The sequence below is a fragment of the Paralichthys olivaceus genome, chromosome 9, assembly GCF_024713975.1.
Source record: "Paralichthys olivaceus isolate ysfri-2021 chromosome 9, ASM2471397v2, whole genome shotgun sequence".
Classification (NCBI taxonomy): Eukaryota; Metazoa; Chordata; class Actinopteri; order Pleuronectiformes; family Paralichthyidae; genus Paralichthys; species Paralichthys olivaceus.
In genome coordinates this window covers 16,632,511-16,648,377 of record NC_091101.1, presented here as the reverse complement: position 1 = coordinate 16,648,377, position 15,867 = coordinate 16,632,511, and the positions used below count along the sequence as shown (strand labels likewise).

General features: G+C 41.7%; 1 protein-coding gene across 6 annotated transcripts; it reads left to right on the top strand.

Moving 5' to 3' along the window:
- Positions 1 to 3: 3 nt before the first annotated feature.
- Positions 4 to 15,867, top strand: hmgxb3 (HMG box domain containing 3). 6 transcript variants are annotated; one of them, XM_020082152.2, is made up of 22 exons: positions 39 to 212; positions 597 to 728; positions 879 to 1,053; positions 1,968 to 2,181; positions 2,305 to 2,465; positions 2,550 to 2,651; positions 3,521 to 3,655; positions 3,751 to 3,995; positions 4,340 to 4,452; positions 4,533 to 4,613; positions 4,779 to 4,861; positions 4,991 to 5,098; positions 5,211 to 5,351; positions 5,757 to 6,064; positions 6,186 to 6,313; positions 9,261 to 9,392; positions 9,495 to 9,679; positions 9,789 to 10,011; positions 10,784 to 10,917; positions 11,757 to 11,876; positions 12,254 to 12,463; positions 13,180 to 15,867. In XM_020082152.2, exons 2-22 carry the CDS (start codon positions 610 to 612, stop codon positions 13,780 to 13,782), a joined length of 3,720 nt encoding a protein of 1,239 aa, XP_019937711.2. In that variant the 5' UTR covers positions 39 to 212; positions 597 to 609; the 3' UTR covers positions 13,783 to 15,867. The 6 variants fall into 6 exon arrangements, with proteins under 6 accessions (XP_019937672.2, XP_069387623.1, XP_019937711.2 ...); XM_020082113.2 differs by having other exon boundaries at positions 4 to 212; positions 1,968 to 2,465; positions 13,180 to 15,434; XM_069531525.1 differs by having other exon boundaries at positions 78 to 212; positions 4,779 to 5,098; positions 13,180 to 15,434.

Below are 15,867 nucleotides of genomic sequence, written 5' to 3'. Positions count from 1 at the left end.
ATTGGTTGAGGGCCATAGCAACGAAGCCGCCATGTTTTGCTGAAGCCGAAGAGAAACGCAGCTTGTTAACAGACTGAAATTCTCCTCAAAGCTTCCTCACAACATGAAGTATGGACACTGTTCAGCTGCAGCTGCCGGCGGGATCATGTCCGAGGTTTTCTGCGACTCGTAAAGGTCGTTGACGGCAGTTCACGAGCCTCGGGCCGTCGTGGGTAAGGCTTCAACAAGAAGGCTTTTCATTGGACAACAGGGGAGCGAACAGGCAGTATAAACACACGCCATTACACCTACTCTGAAAGCAGGGAAGGACCAGTGTGTTTGACATGTTAGGTCTCCTGAAGAGTTTCCAGTTTATCTGATGTTGCTGAGCTGTTTTCTGTCACTCTGTCCTACTTTCAGCAGCTTTCAGCAGCCCATATGTTCTGTATGTCTGTGTGGCTCCTGTAATAAACTGATGCTGCCATTGAAGCAGAGGCAACTCAACCTCAGGCTGTTCACTGCATGGTTTTATTTAATGCACTTCAATACAACACCTTTTGAGATTCTGCCTCCGTGAAACATGACCAACAAACACGATCCCATGCTGTTGTCCCCAGATCTTTGGAAGTCATGGAGAAAGTGGAGGTGTACGAGGTGGAAAGCTGCTACAACCCAGCGGAGGTGTCCACCCCAAAAAAGAGGAAAAGCAAAGCTCAAGAAGACAATGTGGAAAGAGCCAAGAAGCCCAGGTAATTACATCGCCTGTAGGACTTTCACACAGCGCTGTGATGATTTTCACAGCGCTGTGTGAAAGTCTGGAGGGTTTGAGCCTCCGAAAGTCCAAAGCATCTCTCTCATTGTCATGCACTGACAGTACACGTGGGATCTGTGTGTCTTAGGTCTGCCTACCTGCTCTACTACTTTGATGTTCACCAGCTTATGCAACAGGAAGTACCTAATCTGCCACAGTCGGAGATCAACAAGCGAATCAGCGAGAGCTGGAAAAGACTCAGTGTGGCTGAAAAAGCGTATTACCTGGAGAAGGCCAAGTCTGAGAAGGAGGGGCTGGATACAGTAAGCTGCACTGACTTGTTTAATACATATTTACTGACTCAGTGTTGTACCTGTGCAGCCTCTTTTGTCACTAATCCTCAGAATAAAACGTCCCTGTAGAGCACAAATTCTAGAATAGACATGGACAACGATCCATGGTGCGTACACATCCACCCATGAATGTCATACATATCAATCATTCAGATTGTATTTGCTTAGCCTATTTTCACAAATCACAATTAACCTCACTTGGCTTAACAATCTGTACAAGAAGTGTCATCCTCTGTCTTTAACCCTCGACTAAAGGGAGGAAAAAACGACAAAAATATGGCAACACAGGGGAACATGGGAAAAAAACAGGGTGAAAAATAAAGAAACCTCGGTGAAAGTGAACAGTGAGGGATCTCTCTCCCAGGACGGGCAGAAGTGCAACAGATGTTGTGTGTAACAGAGCATATCAACAAAATACATTTTTTAGATCAATCATTAATGATTAAATAAAATCAATTATAATAAAAAAAGCTGTATGAAGCCTGGATTAATAAAGACTTTCTCTTTGTTTCAAACATGTAGATCATATAGTGGTACGTTAATGTCCGTGCTGAGCAGTCAACCCAAGCCAATCTTCTTCAGAAAGGTCTGTGGATGATGGAGGGCTGGTTTTAGTTTTTGCTGCTGAGTTCTTCTCAATGATCAACCACTTCAGTGCACTCGTGTAGACAATAAAAAGGATTTTATTTGTTTTGAATACATTTGGCTCATGCAACTACAGATAAAGTCAGAATGAAGTGACCCATTTCCCTAATTATCACAGCATAGATAAGTCTTCCTGCTGCATCTCTGCACCAGCCTGATTCACTGGTGTGCACTTTAATGCCAACACCATTAAATATCAATAGTTATGACCAACCTTGCTGACATTTTATCCTCCTCAGTCCTCGCTCAGCTCCTCGAAAGATCTGCCAGGCTTCCGCAAGATCCTCCCCAGAGCCAGCTACTTCCTCTTGTCCAAAGGCTGCCCCTCAAATCAGCAGCTTGGAGGCTCTCAGTCAGAGGGGACTGTGGAGTCTCTGGACCCTCCAGGTGAAGGAGGCTTGCCCTCCGTCTCCCTCGCCCAAGAGCCCCAGTTAACAACTCTAAGTTTTGCCGGTGAGGTGGAACTCTCGGAGCTGCCCATCGCTGTTGATGACATATCAGAGAAAACGACAACAGTGTCTCACCCAACAGCCCAAGGAGTCCCACCTCCTTCCTCTTCCTCTGTCTCATCCACAGCCCCTTCCTCTGCAGATGCCCGGGTCTCCGCTGACCTCACGGCAAATGGGGTCACACTGAAAGGAAATGAGACGAGAGCTGCCAGCAGTGGTTATGGCTGGGCCATGGTGCAACAAATACAGGGGGAAACTACGCAGGTGGTTGCTATTATTCCCTCCCAGGTGAGACTAAAACATATGAAGTGGACATATCTCACCATTTAATACACAAAACACTGCAATTAAAAGAATTAAATGATTTTTCAGAATCTACTGGAGACCAAGGCAGGTGTCGGCTCTGTGGGCCCTGTGATGATGGTCTCTGTTGGAGCCAAAGTGGAACAAAGTGACAAACCTTCATATAAAATGGTAAGAGCCTGTGGTATTCATGCATTTTAGTAATGTCAGCACAGGTCGGCAATCACAGTTTGAAAAAAGAAAAGTAAGAACATCAATATCTATGTGATTATGTCTGAAAAATCTGATAACCCTGGACCAGGATGTTATGTTTTCACCCCATGAGTCTGTTTGGTTTCTTGTCAGCAGGATTACGCAAAAAGTGCTGAACTGATTTGCACCAAACTTAGCTTTGAAAGATAATTTTTTTAGAGATTTTCAAAAATGAAGAATTCATTAATCTTGTAAAAATGATCAAACTACTTAATTACTATTTCACCGCAACAGCCAGTTTCCTGAAACATTTTCAGGTTGTCTGTCCCCCCACTTCCTTGAACACAATATGATGGTATTTTTTCAAATTTTGGACAAATGCTCACTTGGACTAATGGAAGAACTGATTTGACTTTGATGGTTGGAGGTCAGCGGTCAAGATCACTGTGACCTTACACATGTTTTCCTTTAGGACATTTCTTGACAGAATCTCCTCAAATGTGTCACAAATGATCAATTAGACTGACTGGAAGATAAACTGATTACACTTTGGACGTCAAAGTTCAAAGGTCAAGGTCAGGGTGGCTTCACAAAACATGTTTTCCTTTAGGAAATGTCTTCACATTTTAATCAGTTGTCACTGGGACTCAAAAATGAACTGATTAGATTTTAGTGGTCAAAGATCAAGGTGACCTCATTCAAGTCTGGAAAAAAACGTGCACTGATTGGCAGAGGGCAGTAATTCTAGTTCTATCAGAGCCAGGCAGGTGTGTGCACTCTATTAAATGCCAGTCTTGTTAGTGTGTGTTGTTGTAAGAGACATGAAGTTGTTTCCCTCCTCTCTCTAGTCTGTGAAGACCTACACCAGGAGAGGTCGAGGGAGGTGTCTGAATCCTGGATGTTCATATGTGTACGTCACCCGCCACAAGCCACCAACATGCCCTGAATGTGGGAGCCGCTTAGGTGGAAAATGGATACCTGCAGTGAGTGTTGAGCCAAATCTTTTAGTATTAGTACAGTGATTTGCCCCAGGCTTTGACCTGCTGTCTATGTAACTCAACTTAAACATATCAAACAGGCAAAGAAGACACAAGAGAAAGAAGCAGCATCGAAGCAGTTTCCACAGAAAGCTGAAACCAAGTCTAATGAGGGCTGTCAGCCCACACAGCTCGCTGCTCAAGATGGGAATGCTGATGCCAGTAAAACGAACACTGGTGGGGGCAAAAAAGACGGAAGAGCTCAAGGTTGCTCCAGAAAGCAGCGTGCAGTTCCCCCTGGAAAGCCACCAGAGGGCAGCAGTACCAAGCCACAGGAACAAACAAAGTAAGTGTCCATTAAGATTTAAGCTTTGAGTCTATATAAAAGCTTTTGTCATGAATCGTGACTTGTAAACAGAGATTATTCACAATATGCCAGGACAGCATTTGCAGACTGAAGCAGGGGTTAAGTAAATCAGTTTCCGTGTGTCTAGATAATTCATATGATAAATCTACACTTTTTTTCTATCTCTCTGCAGACCTTGTTCTGTTTATTTAAAAAGCTGGAATGTATAAAAGTGTAGAAAATGAATTGGATAATCAGGCTATGCTGACACCTCGCTGTGTTGTTATAGCAGCTGTTGTCATAGCTTGTATTTAAGCTTGACATACTTCCCTTCTGTTTATTAGTAGACAACTGAATGAAAGTCCCAAACGTGCCACAGTCCAAGGTCAAGACAGAAGCACAGCCAGTGTTCCGAAGAAGCCTGTGAGACCCATCCTCCCTGCCTATTACAGCACAGGTCAGATAAAACAAACAGTTGGTGTCAAAATAAATTGTTAGCATATGGATTTAGATATTGACTTGTGTTTGTGGTTGTAGGGCGTGCTTTGTTTCAGATCCTAACTGTCCCACCTGACAAAGGAAAACCCCAGACTACAAACAACAACAAATCATCACCTGGTACTGTGCATCACTCATCTTTCATCCTAATTTCTCAATTTTATCTTTCATTTGATTTAAGTTTTATCTTCATTATGTTCAGTGCTTATTGTTGGCGTTTGTGAATACATGGAGGAAGTGGAGTGTTTCTTCATTCAGCTGATGAGGTTGTTTTTCTAAGCGCAGCTCCCAGAGAGAGTTTCTCAGGTCTCAAACCCAGCACTTTAAAGCAGCTCGGCCAGACGGTCCCAAAAACCACAGCCAAGCAGGTTAACACACACACACACACACACACACACACACACACACAAAAACACGTCAACACACCAACTCAGAGAGAAAACAGTGAAGATGCAGATCTATTCTGGTCTCCTCACTCTCTGCGTGTCTTTCCACAGGATTCTCCTGCATCAGCAGACGGAAGACAGCCTGTTTCTGCTCTGACTGATGGGAGAGGGAACATTCTGTCAGTTGTGCCGTTCAAACAGCACACTGTCTCCAGCTTTGTCAGTACACAGCTATTATTTGTGTAGTCTTCTTTTTTTATCAATGTTCTTTAGGAAGTTGCTATTTTGTCTCGTTTGTTGATGTTTTGTCTTCTCGTCTTTATTCTCGTAGGACCTGGGACTGTCCACGGCGCGAGGCAGGGGCCGCTGTAAAAACCCCTCCTGTGATTACATGTACAAGAACAGACACAAACCTGCGATGTGCCCTAAATGTGGCTGTGAGCTGACACAGAAAAACACCAAGGGAGCAAAGGTGAAAGCTTACGTCTGCCAGGTTTTTCTGAAGTGCAGTTACTGTAAGATTAGTTTCCAGCTCTATCTCCGACCTCCTGACCCCGTTTATGAGCCTCAGCACAACCTTGGATCCCAGAGCAGTTTCCTCTTGGCATTCATAAATCTAGATGTAAGACCAGTGACATCAGGCCTTTGGTGTAGAGTCATAAATCTTTGCTTTTTTTCCCCTGAGGCTTTGAAGAAAGCACAGCCGCTTTTACATTAGAAACACACGGTGTCTTCTTTCTTTGTGTATAATATTTAGTTTTGTAAAGTATTATATTTAGTTTTGCAATAGTGAATATAATTATATTAATCCTGACATCAATCAAATATTACAAATATTATTTTAAAATTTTTCTTTTCTCCTTTTGCCTTTTCTCAGTCTGGGACTCTTCTGGATCCATACCAGGCCCTGAGTCCTGCCCAGAGGGATATCCAGCGGCAAAACACACTGCAGCTCCTGCGCCGTTCCCTGCAGATTCCTGAAAGCGACACAGAGCTTCAGGAAACATTAAACCTCATCCAGGAGCTCAACAGTCTCCAGATCATCTTGGTTCAACCAGCTCAGCAGGAACATGAAGACGGCGTCGGGACGGAGACACTGGTTGAGACTGGGTGGCCTCAGTTCTATGAATCAGCAGCTACTCACTGTGGTCTGTGTCACTACCCTCTGTTCAAAGGAGGTCAGAGGTGAGGAAATGGGATAAAAACAAGGAGGGATTTTGATCCATCTGGCAGAGAGGCCAGTGTCTAGTTTGCTGTGACTTTTATATGTTGACTTTTTTCTTATTTCTACTACTCTAATACTTAGTACTGTAGCGGGACAGGAGGACTGTTGGCTGCTGACTGAGACACTGATGCAGACGGCTTCTCTCCAGCTCAAGGTGTGTCTGAACGTTCAGTGTCTGGCTCTGCACAGCTTCACTGACCTGCATCCAGGTAAACACTTATCAGCACCTACAACAACCTGTACATTTTATTTATATGTTTTCACTGTCGTTCGTTGTCTAGCCAGACGTGACTCTGCAGAGTTTGGTCCCAAAGAGATCCTTGAAAACAGGATATTAGATTGTGGGTACACATCTAGAAATCATATATATGTATATATATATATGTATGTATACACCATTTGTAGTGGTACCCTGCATTCATTTAGGTTGGTTGTTTGCAAACCAGGGACAATTTATAAAACTGTTTCTGTTGAGACTTTCCTGAAGTACATCAATTTTCCTGACTGACCACAGGGAGGCACTAAAACCATGAATTGTGTGCCCACAGAAGACAACATCTTTTAGGTAACAACTACAATTTTCTTGAGACTAAGACTTACTCATTTGGAAAATGATGAGTCTTTTCTAATATTTAGCTGATCCGTGTGCCAAGTAAATACTGTCATTATTAGGACAAAACTGCTGCTATTACATCATTATAATTTAATATTATTATCATAATTTATCTACAGTGTTTTGGCATCATCATGGTTTGTGGGCAGAATACAGTGGCCCCTGATAGCAAAGCACACAAGAAGGAGTAAGTGCAAATATAAGGGAATACAGAAAAACTACAAATAATGAAACACATACAAATACATAAAGCACATGCAAAAAGAATATTCCTGAACCACAAGTGCTCTGGGACAGATTGATGTTTGGATTAACAGCAACAGCTTTATTCAACCACGTTTAAACCTTTATTAAGTTTCAATCGTTTTTCAGGTGACAAAGTGACCGTTTATTTTTTGAATACATGATCAGTTTATTTAAATAATGTCTGTTTGATGTTTGAGCAATTTTAATATTTTACTTTTGGAGGATTAAAATACATTTAAATACGTTATATTATATTAGTCAGTGTGTCCTGGGGGTGAGTCTGAATATGTTCTGTAGCCAATCAATAGGCCACATGTTCTATAGGACAGTTTAACAGGTTTAGCTCGGCTGAAAGCTGAGAATTCTTCTGAACTGACTGAACCTTTAATGTTTCATAAGTAGAAAATATTACCATGGAAGTTTTAGATGGAAAATTTTGTGGATTATCTGTTCAGTTCCACTATATTGGTCACTGATTCTGAGGAGCCTGAGATAAGAAAGGAAACGTTATCGTCCAATCCTCAATATAACAACCATGGAATAACCCATTAACCTTTGGTGTCATTATTTTCATTTTCTTTAACATTGTGAGATAGGGCAGCTTTATTCACAATATCTCAGAGAACAAATAGTTGATTTTGATGAAAAAAAAATCAGGCATATTTAAGGGACTGGTACGTATGAGTGTTTTCATAATGGAACGGTTGGGCCTTGATGGAGGGATGCTCTCTGCAGAGTATGTAGTTTATTTTTAAATTTTAAAACTAGAGAGGTTCAAATACCGATACCAGCCTCAGAAATGCAAAAAACATCAGGTTCACGGATCGGCAAGTATGCAAATCTGTGTACTGATCCAGTACCACGTCTTTTGAAGTATATCACGTTCACATAGCTAAAACTAAGCTACGAGAATTTGTGCTGTAAGTTTTTAGAAGCGAGAAAGAAGAGATGATTTCTGGTGGTGTAGCATCAGCTAGAGCTAGCTAAAATATCAGCAAATCTGGCAATATTTCATGTTGGAAAGTCCCACTAGTTAACAACAATAACAGTCATCACCTTCATACAAGGTTAGTAGCATACAACTGTTAAAATACATTAAAAAGGCTCAGTTGTAATTTTTTTTAATAAATTGGTTTTGTATCTGTACTCGGTATTAGACGAAAATGCCAAGTCCAGGTATCAGAATCGGTATCAGGAAGGGACAAATGGTATCAGAATAACTTTAAAGCATGTGTCATCTAAACACAGTAACATATGGTTTTGTATTTGCATGAACGATTAAAATCAGAGACACAAGGAGACATGGTTGATGAGCCTCATCTAACCCACACTCACTCTGCAAATTCAGCTAAAATCTGTATTTTTAGCAAAACTTTACACTTGAGTCTCCATTAGCCACAGTGACACAATCAGAGGCCTGTTTTTATTTGGTTTTTGTTTGTTTTTTTACACTCTGTAATCTTTATCTACCAATATTGGTGACAAAATGTGGAAAAAAAAAAATGTCTGTTCATAAAGTCTATTTATAATGACGCAGTATTTCCTTCAAGAACCAGTGGCTTTAAGGCTTCAAATTATTTGGCGTGAGATTTGTTCAGGCAGCGTGAGAGCATGAGACAAAGCCTGACAGTGGTCTCACGCTAAAAGCCTGAGTTGGCGCCAATCACTGAACAACAGCGCTGCCTCTGTGGACTTTGGGGTTCTCATATGCACAGATATATTTATTTCTTTAAAAAATAAATATAGATGACATAAACAAAATTGGATAGAGGCAGCGTTGTGTGTGTGTGTATATATATATATATATATATAATTTGCTTTATTAGCTTCCAGACTGAACAATGCTTGTTTTATTTATTGGTATGTGTTTTGGTGTTAGTAGAACGTTCTCCATAATATTAGCACTTTCTCTTTTTTGTGTGCTTTGCTTTTCAGGGCGACACTGAAACAAAAGATCACAGAACAGTTTTTATTTCCGTCAACGAGGACATGTTTTCACCCTCTATGTTTTTTTGCTTGTTTGTAAGCATGATTACAGAAAAACACCAGAACGAATTACCACAAAACTTTGGAGGATGTGGTTTGGGTCAGGAAAGCTTTCTTTAACATTTCGTTATAGGGCATTTTCAACAGTTTTCCCAGGGAATGATTCATGGATCTTGATGAAAAATCTCATTTTTGGAACTGATATTTCTGAATATGAAATTTGTTGCAGCTTAATAGAATTTAAAGGGACTATTGGTTGTTGGGAGGTATGTGTCCTTCTAGTTATTTATTTATTTGTTGGTTTTCGACAGGTTTGTTCAACATTGGGAACAAAGTCCTGGTGAGCATCGACCTGTTCTTGAAGATGAGGGCAAATATCAAACTTGGCCACGCCCCCTCTCAGGCAGCCAGGACTTTACTAGACCACTCTCCCAACCACCCCAGTAAATTCTGGATTACACTGCACACACATGAATTCTCCAAATGTCTGTATTTTACAGTGGGTTTTCTATGAATCTCACTGTGACTTTCTTCTTTTGCATCAGTCCATGCACTGAGTCCAGAGGAGTCATCTCAAATCCAAGAGCTTTTCCTGACCGGCTACTGGGCCTTTGAGTGTCTGACAGTGCGAGACTACAACGATATGATCTGCGGCATTTGTGGTGTGGCTCCCAAGCTGGAGATCGCACAACGACACACAAACAATGTGCTGGAGCTCAAGAATGTGGAGGTGACAGATTTACTGCAACATTAGTGCAAAAATTAAACCCAATTCTTACTTTGGCATATTCAGCAGCGATAGCGTCTTACATTTCCCCTGAACTGTTCTGTCTCCACAGTTTACCTGGCCAGAGTATTCAGTCTCCGATGAGGTGCACATGGATGACTTCTGGCTGACCATGGAGAGCGAGGCTATTGAGCAGGCTGCCTTCCCCACCGACATCCCCATCACACGTGTGGATGCCTCCATCATCGCCCCCTTCATCCCCCCTCTGATGAGGAGTCCCACTGTCATCAACACAGAGAAAGACAAGGCCTCGTCAGACACACAGCAGCCCTCAGGTACAGCATCTTAAAGCTACTGCTGAATCATCCTGTCACTGTTGAGCGAATGAACTTTTTACCTACACTAAGGTTGTTATGTTTTCACCCATTTGTTTGTTTGTCTCATCAGGGTGCCACAGAGTCTTAAAACGTCTAAAGTTTAATTTTGAAGTCGTAAATACATTGAAGTACAATGTTCGAGGTTTTAAATACATTTAGGAAGGTCTGTTTCTGTGTGTTGGAGGATTTTCAGAACAATACAGACATTGACAAGCTGTTATAAAACTACAAACAAGGCCAACATTGAACTGTTAACTGTCTGTAGTTTATGAGATCACATGGCATTTCCAGGGTTATTCTATAGGCTACATCACCTTATCTTCAATTATAGGGATGTGTCAGTAGTTCTCAGCTTAACATAGGTCTTGAATTTCATTCATTTAACTTGTTGAAACTTGCATGAACCCTGTTTTAGAAGAATTAGATTGATTAGAGGATAGGGCTTGAGAGAATCTCATTAAATCTTGGACAGGATGTGGATTATGGGGCAGAATCAGGATGTTTTTTTCACACTTTTTAAATATGATTTATGACAAAACAAATCACTTAGGTTCTCAGAAAAGTTTCCTTTTTTCTTTTTTATATCAATTATAAGAACTAGACAATCATGTGTAGAATTGTTCAGCTTTGGTATTAGTATGTGCGTCACTTTTTTATGCATCACTATTAAAGCTTTGTTTTGGTTGCAGTGGATCCTCTTTTTAGTGACAGTTTCCATCATGTGTTTCAGGAGATCCATCAGTTTTGGTGCGTCTCATTCATGACGGTCAGCTGCGACTTGACAAGATTGAGGAACTCAGCGAGGACGAGCTAAGAACAATACTGAGTGGCTGCGGGGCGAGCGTCACCCCAGGCTCCACTAAGGTATGTGTGTGTGTGACAAGCATGTGCTTTTGCGCTTATTAAGCTTTCTTGTTTTTGCTTTTGTATGTTAACAATTTGAAGTGAGAGTGAAAACTGTCGAATGATAGGTAGACTAGCAGTGTTCCTGTTGGACCACAGATACTGATCATGTGCTAAGGTGTTGGTTGAAAGAAGAAGAAATCCCGCTCCCGTCCTCCGCATCTTTGATAAGGCTTTGGGCGTTGCTCAATTGTCTCAAAGGTATTTCAGCAAGTCGGTTTACTGAGTTTGGCTAAAATATGTTTTCCTCATCCTTTTCTTTGAATCTGTTTTCAGAAATCAACTCTAGAGAATTGGGCCCAGACATTTCCAGTAGTTTGCCTTTCACATATGAAGAATGCAGCAGGAGTTAGTCCCGGGCACATTCATTGGAAAATGTTCCGAACATTCAGTCGAGGGGTGGCATTGTTCTGAGAAATTAGAGCATGCAGAAAGAAGAACATGACATGTTTTTGTTTACAACACATCAAGACCGGTGTCCTTAACACCAAAATCTTTGGCACTTCTTTGTCAGCATCTTCTACATGTATAGCACCTCTGTTTAAAAACTTGTAGTCATCAACGCGCTAAATTGCTCGCTGTGACTTCCTGTTGTATTCTCACATGGGCTCACTCAGACATTCCAATATTATACTGGTAATATTCTGGAAAATGTCTGGAGCAACTGACTCTGACATTTGTGTTCTCACATGCAGCCCTTTCAGAGTTCAGAGCATGTCTGAAAGATGGTCTAATGGCCGACGTATCTGTGTGTGAGTTTGTTTAAATAAAAGCCTCCTCTCTTTCTCCGTCTTTGACAGAATGAGCTGCTGGCATCTCTGGTCTCCTTGTACACACTTGTTCATAGTGGTCTCTCCACTGCCCCGCAGCCCCCCCCACACCTCACCGCTGGCAAGCTGTCAAAGGTCTGCCCCCACAAGGTACAACCATATTAAAAACTCATTCACCTGTTCATTTAGTCCAAACCAACAACCTCTCTATGTCAAAGCTCAGATTCTGCAGTTATGTAAGGTGTCAAAAACTAAAACAAAAGTTGTCTAAGTCAGATGATATTTAGTTATGTGAAAGAACAACACAAGAGAAATGTCTTGAAAGCTATAAACATGTATACAAATATTTCCACGATGTCAAAACAGAATGGCCACATAACATCATCATTTTAATGGATGATAGTAGAAACTTTTTACAGAGTGAGCCATGGATCCTATTGGAGAGCCACTGGTCTTAGTTATTTAATCCTAAAAATCAGAGATTCCTCTGTGTATATCATCCTCTTCTCTCATATCCCTGTTTCCAGGTGGTGTCCGGCTCTAAGTACTTGGTGAGAGGAGAGACAGCTCGAGATCACGTCGACCTGCTGCTGTCCTCCCGCTACTGGCCCCCAGTCTATGTAAGTGACTGTGCCCGCCAGGTGGCGCTCTGTACAGACATGCAGTATCCAGAACTGGCAACACAGATGTGGGGCAGGAACCAAGGCTGCTTCTGTGACCCCTTTGAAAAGCCAGAGGTGGGTGACATCACTGTAATCCGCTTATCTGTGAAGTGTCTTTAATTTATGCTGAGAAAACGGCTCAATCAGTAATTTTAACCCTAACCCATATATACATATGTATATATTTGTATATATATGTGAGAATATATATATATATATATATTCCTAACCCTATATACATTAGGATCAATTGATTTGATATATTTTTGGTCAGAGGTCAACCTCACAAACCTTTTTGCATCATGAACACGTTCTGAAGAAAGTCTTGAAATAATTCATTCAATTTGTCATAAAGGTTCATTCAGACTCATGGATTAACTGGATGTGGGTAGTAGAAGGTCAAGGTGGGCTCACTAAAAATGTTTTTGGCCTCTTGAATATCATATTGCAAGTCTGCCTTCAGGGAATTTCTTAACATTTTTACCAGTTGTCACTTTGAATCGAAGATGAACAGTTTCGTCATGTGACCTCAAATGAGTCTGTGAAAAAATGCATTTAGACTGAAACTGCAGTGGTTGGCAGACATACACCCCCAGGGTGGTAATTCTAGTTGTCATCTTGTGTTAAAATTATAATGATAAAACATTTTTAAGTCCATGTGTGGAAAATCATTCTAGTATTTCTGCTACATTTAGATCAAAGACTTTGTTTTTATTGCATCCATCTATTTTGAATTTTGAAGGACTGTTTTTCAGTAAACTCTTAGTGTCGATCTCCATCTTCTTTCTCAGTTTGTGTCATGTGCTGAGCTACAGGATCAGCCCTATAGTGCTGACCTGTCCTTGGTCGAGGAGAACCAGCAAGTCCACCCCATCACCAAATCTTCCTCTTGCTGGCTGGTTCACCCTCCTGGAGCAGAGCAGCCCACAGACCCTCCTTCTCCAGAGCACCACGCCATGTCCCTCTGCAGAGACCTGGAGCCTTATGTCAGCGTGGTGGCTGAGCTGGAGAAAGAGAAGGAAGAGGAGGAGGATGAAGATTCAGAAGAGAAGGAACACACAGAGAAAGTGGAGAAAGACTTCATAGAGAAATCAGAGGACTGTTCCACTACAAGCCGTGGGCGGTGGCCACCCGTGGTTTTCAGCAACACAGCCTACTACTACCTGTACAACCGTCTGGTCGATTTCCTCACCAGTAGGGACATCGTGAGCCAGCAGATCAACCAAGTGGTGAAGGCCTGTCAGCCTGGAGAGGTGGTGATCAGGGATGCTCTGTACCGACTGGGAGTAGCACAGATCAACACGGAGAAAGAAGACGAAGAAGAAGGATATGGAACTGAAGCGCAGACACAAGAGGGAGGGATAGAGAAATATGAGGTTGTTCTGCCCGAATAAATATGTTGAGGAATCCTCAATTCATCCTGGAATGAATGTAAAGATGGCTGCATGTAAAAGAGTTGAGTGCAGAGAAAGGGAGAAACAGCCATGAAGGAAAAGGAGGTGCAATAAGGAGCGAGACAGCGCAAACCCAGAGAGAGAGAGTATTTTTTTAACCTGTGGAACAGTTCACTTCATCAGTTACACTTTAACTGATGTGAGGAACGAGCAGCCTGTCGAGTGGTCAGAGGTGTTAGCTGTGAAGATTAAGACATGCACTCTCAGATTACAGATTACAATCATGTTTTAACCACTGTTACAGCATGTGTGAGAATGTGTTAATATACTGAAGACTGAATGTACAAAACAAGAAATACTGAAATTTATGAACACAAATACACCCTCAGCTCACAGCAGGAAGGTTGCTGGGCCAGATACTGGCTGGAGACTTTCTGTGTGACGTTAGCATGTTCTCCCCGTATCTGTGTGGGGTTTCTCCTGCTTCCTCCCACACATACAGATTGGGGTCAGGTTGATCAGTGACTCTGAAACGACGGTGGTACTTTGATTGAATGGTTGTTTGTCTTAGTGTCCACGCCTTACCCCGCCTCTCGCTGCAACGTCAGCTGGGATTGGCTCCAGCTCCTCCCACGACCCTCAAAGTATTAACATTATAGATAATGGATGAACGCTCACCAAGAGTGAAGGTTGAGAAGATCGAAGGACAGTGAGATTCATCAGCAGGATGGTACCAAGGGTTACATGAAGGGAAAGTGATGGTTATTTCAGTCCTGAATCAAAGATTTTCTGTGACTGAGAATTGAAACAGGATTTTATTAACTCAGCCATGTGAGTCTAAATGTAAAAATATTTAATCAGGAGCAGTGTGTTTTAATTTAATTTAATAAAAATGTCCAGAGACATTTCTGCTTGGTATTTTACACTCTGACCTCTCACCTGCCACTTGTTGCCTTTGGGAGGGATGTTTGCTTTTGAAAGGTTTTTATTAAACATGTATGTTCCTGTTTATTGTATTGTATCAGAATGTGAGGATGGACCTCGTGGTCTCTTGCTTTATTTCCGATCATCTGTTCAGTGTAGATCGGTGGTCGATCTCGACAGTAGCTCTCTGGACTCACTGGCTGTGTGCTGATGTTCACGCGCTGGTTGATCTGCTGCATTTCCTTCCATAAAAGTCGGATCATGCACGAAGCTCAACACCAGGACTCTTCTGTATGAAGACCTGCGGCTTCCAGTCTGTTGATAACAACCGGAGCCTCGGTCAGAACAGATGAGTGGATTCAGAAAGTGAAACGCAGGAGTGCTTTTACTTTGAAACTTGTTCAGGCAATGTTGTAAATTCGTTCGTGACGCAGACAAAGAAACCTCGTGGTTCACAGCAAAACCACTATCACCTGAGTTTTAAAGTTGATTCCACGAGACTTTTATACAAGGAAATAAACCTCTTTATATACAGTCTATGAAATAAACATATTTATGACAGTGTTAGTCAAAGCCTCTGAAAAAACATCGTGCTGCAGTAGCAGCTCCTCTGCAGAACATACTGTTGAACTGAGAAGCTAAATATTGTGCATGGAACAGATGCTGTAAATATGAATCGATATGAATGTGAATATTGTGCATTGAATAGATAAAGTTACATGACTGCCTTTCTTTGTGTTTTTTTATGCTCGTAAGTTGAGATCGGCTTAAGTGTGGAATTAAAAATTGATCTTGGCCTTCAAGAGGTTGGTGACCACTGGTGTAGATCCATTCAAGGACAGTTGGAGAATAGACTGAAGACGTGTAGTGGACCTGTCATCGTGAAATGCTTTAGAAATGAAATTCATTAGTCTTTTTGTTGGAATTGGTCACTAATGCTTTGCTAACGAGGTTTTATCAGAGCATTGATGCTGCTCGGTCAGTTTTGATGATTTTTCTACTGAATAAATCATTCAAGGCCTCAGGTGTTTAATAGAGACACACCTGGCTTCAAAGAAACCACAGCACAACTTTTTGTGACGATAAAGAAAAGACTGAAATGGCTGCACCATTGAAAGCTGCAGATGCTACAAATAAAGAAATGAATGGCGTCCAATCTAA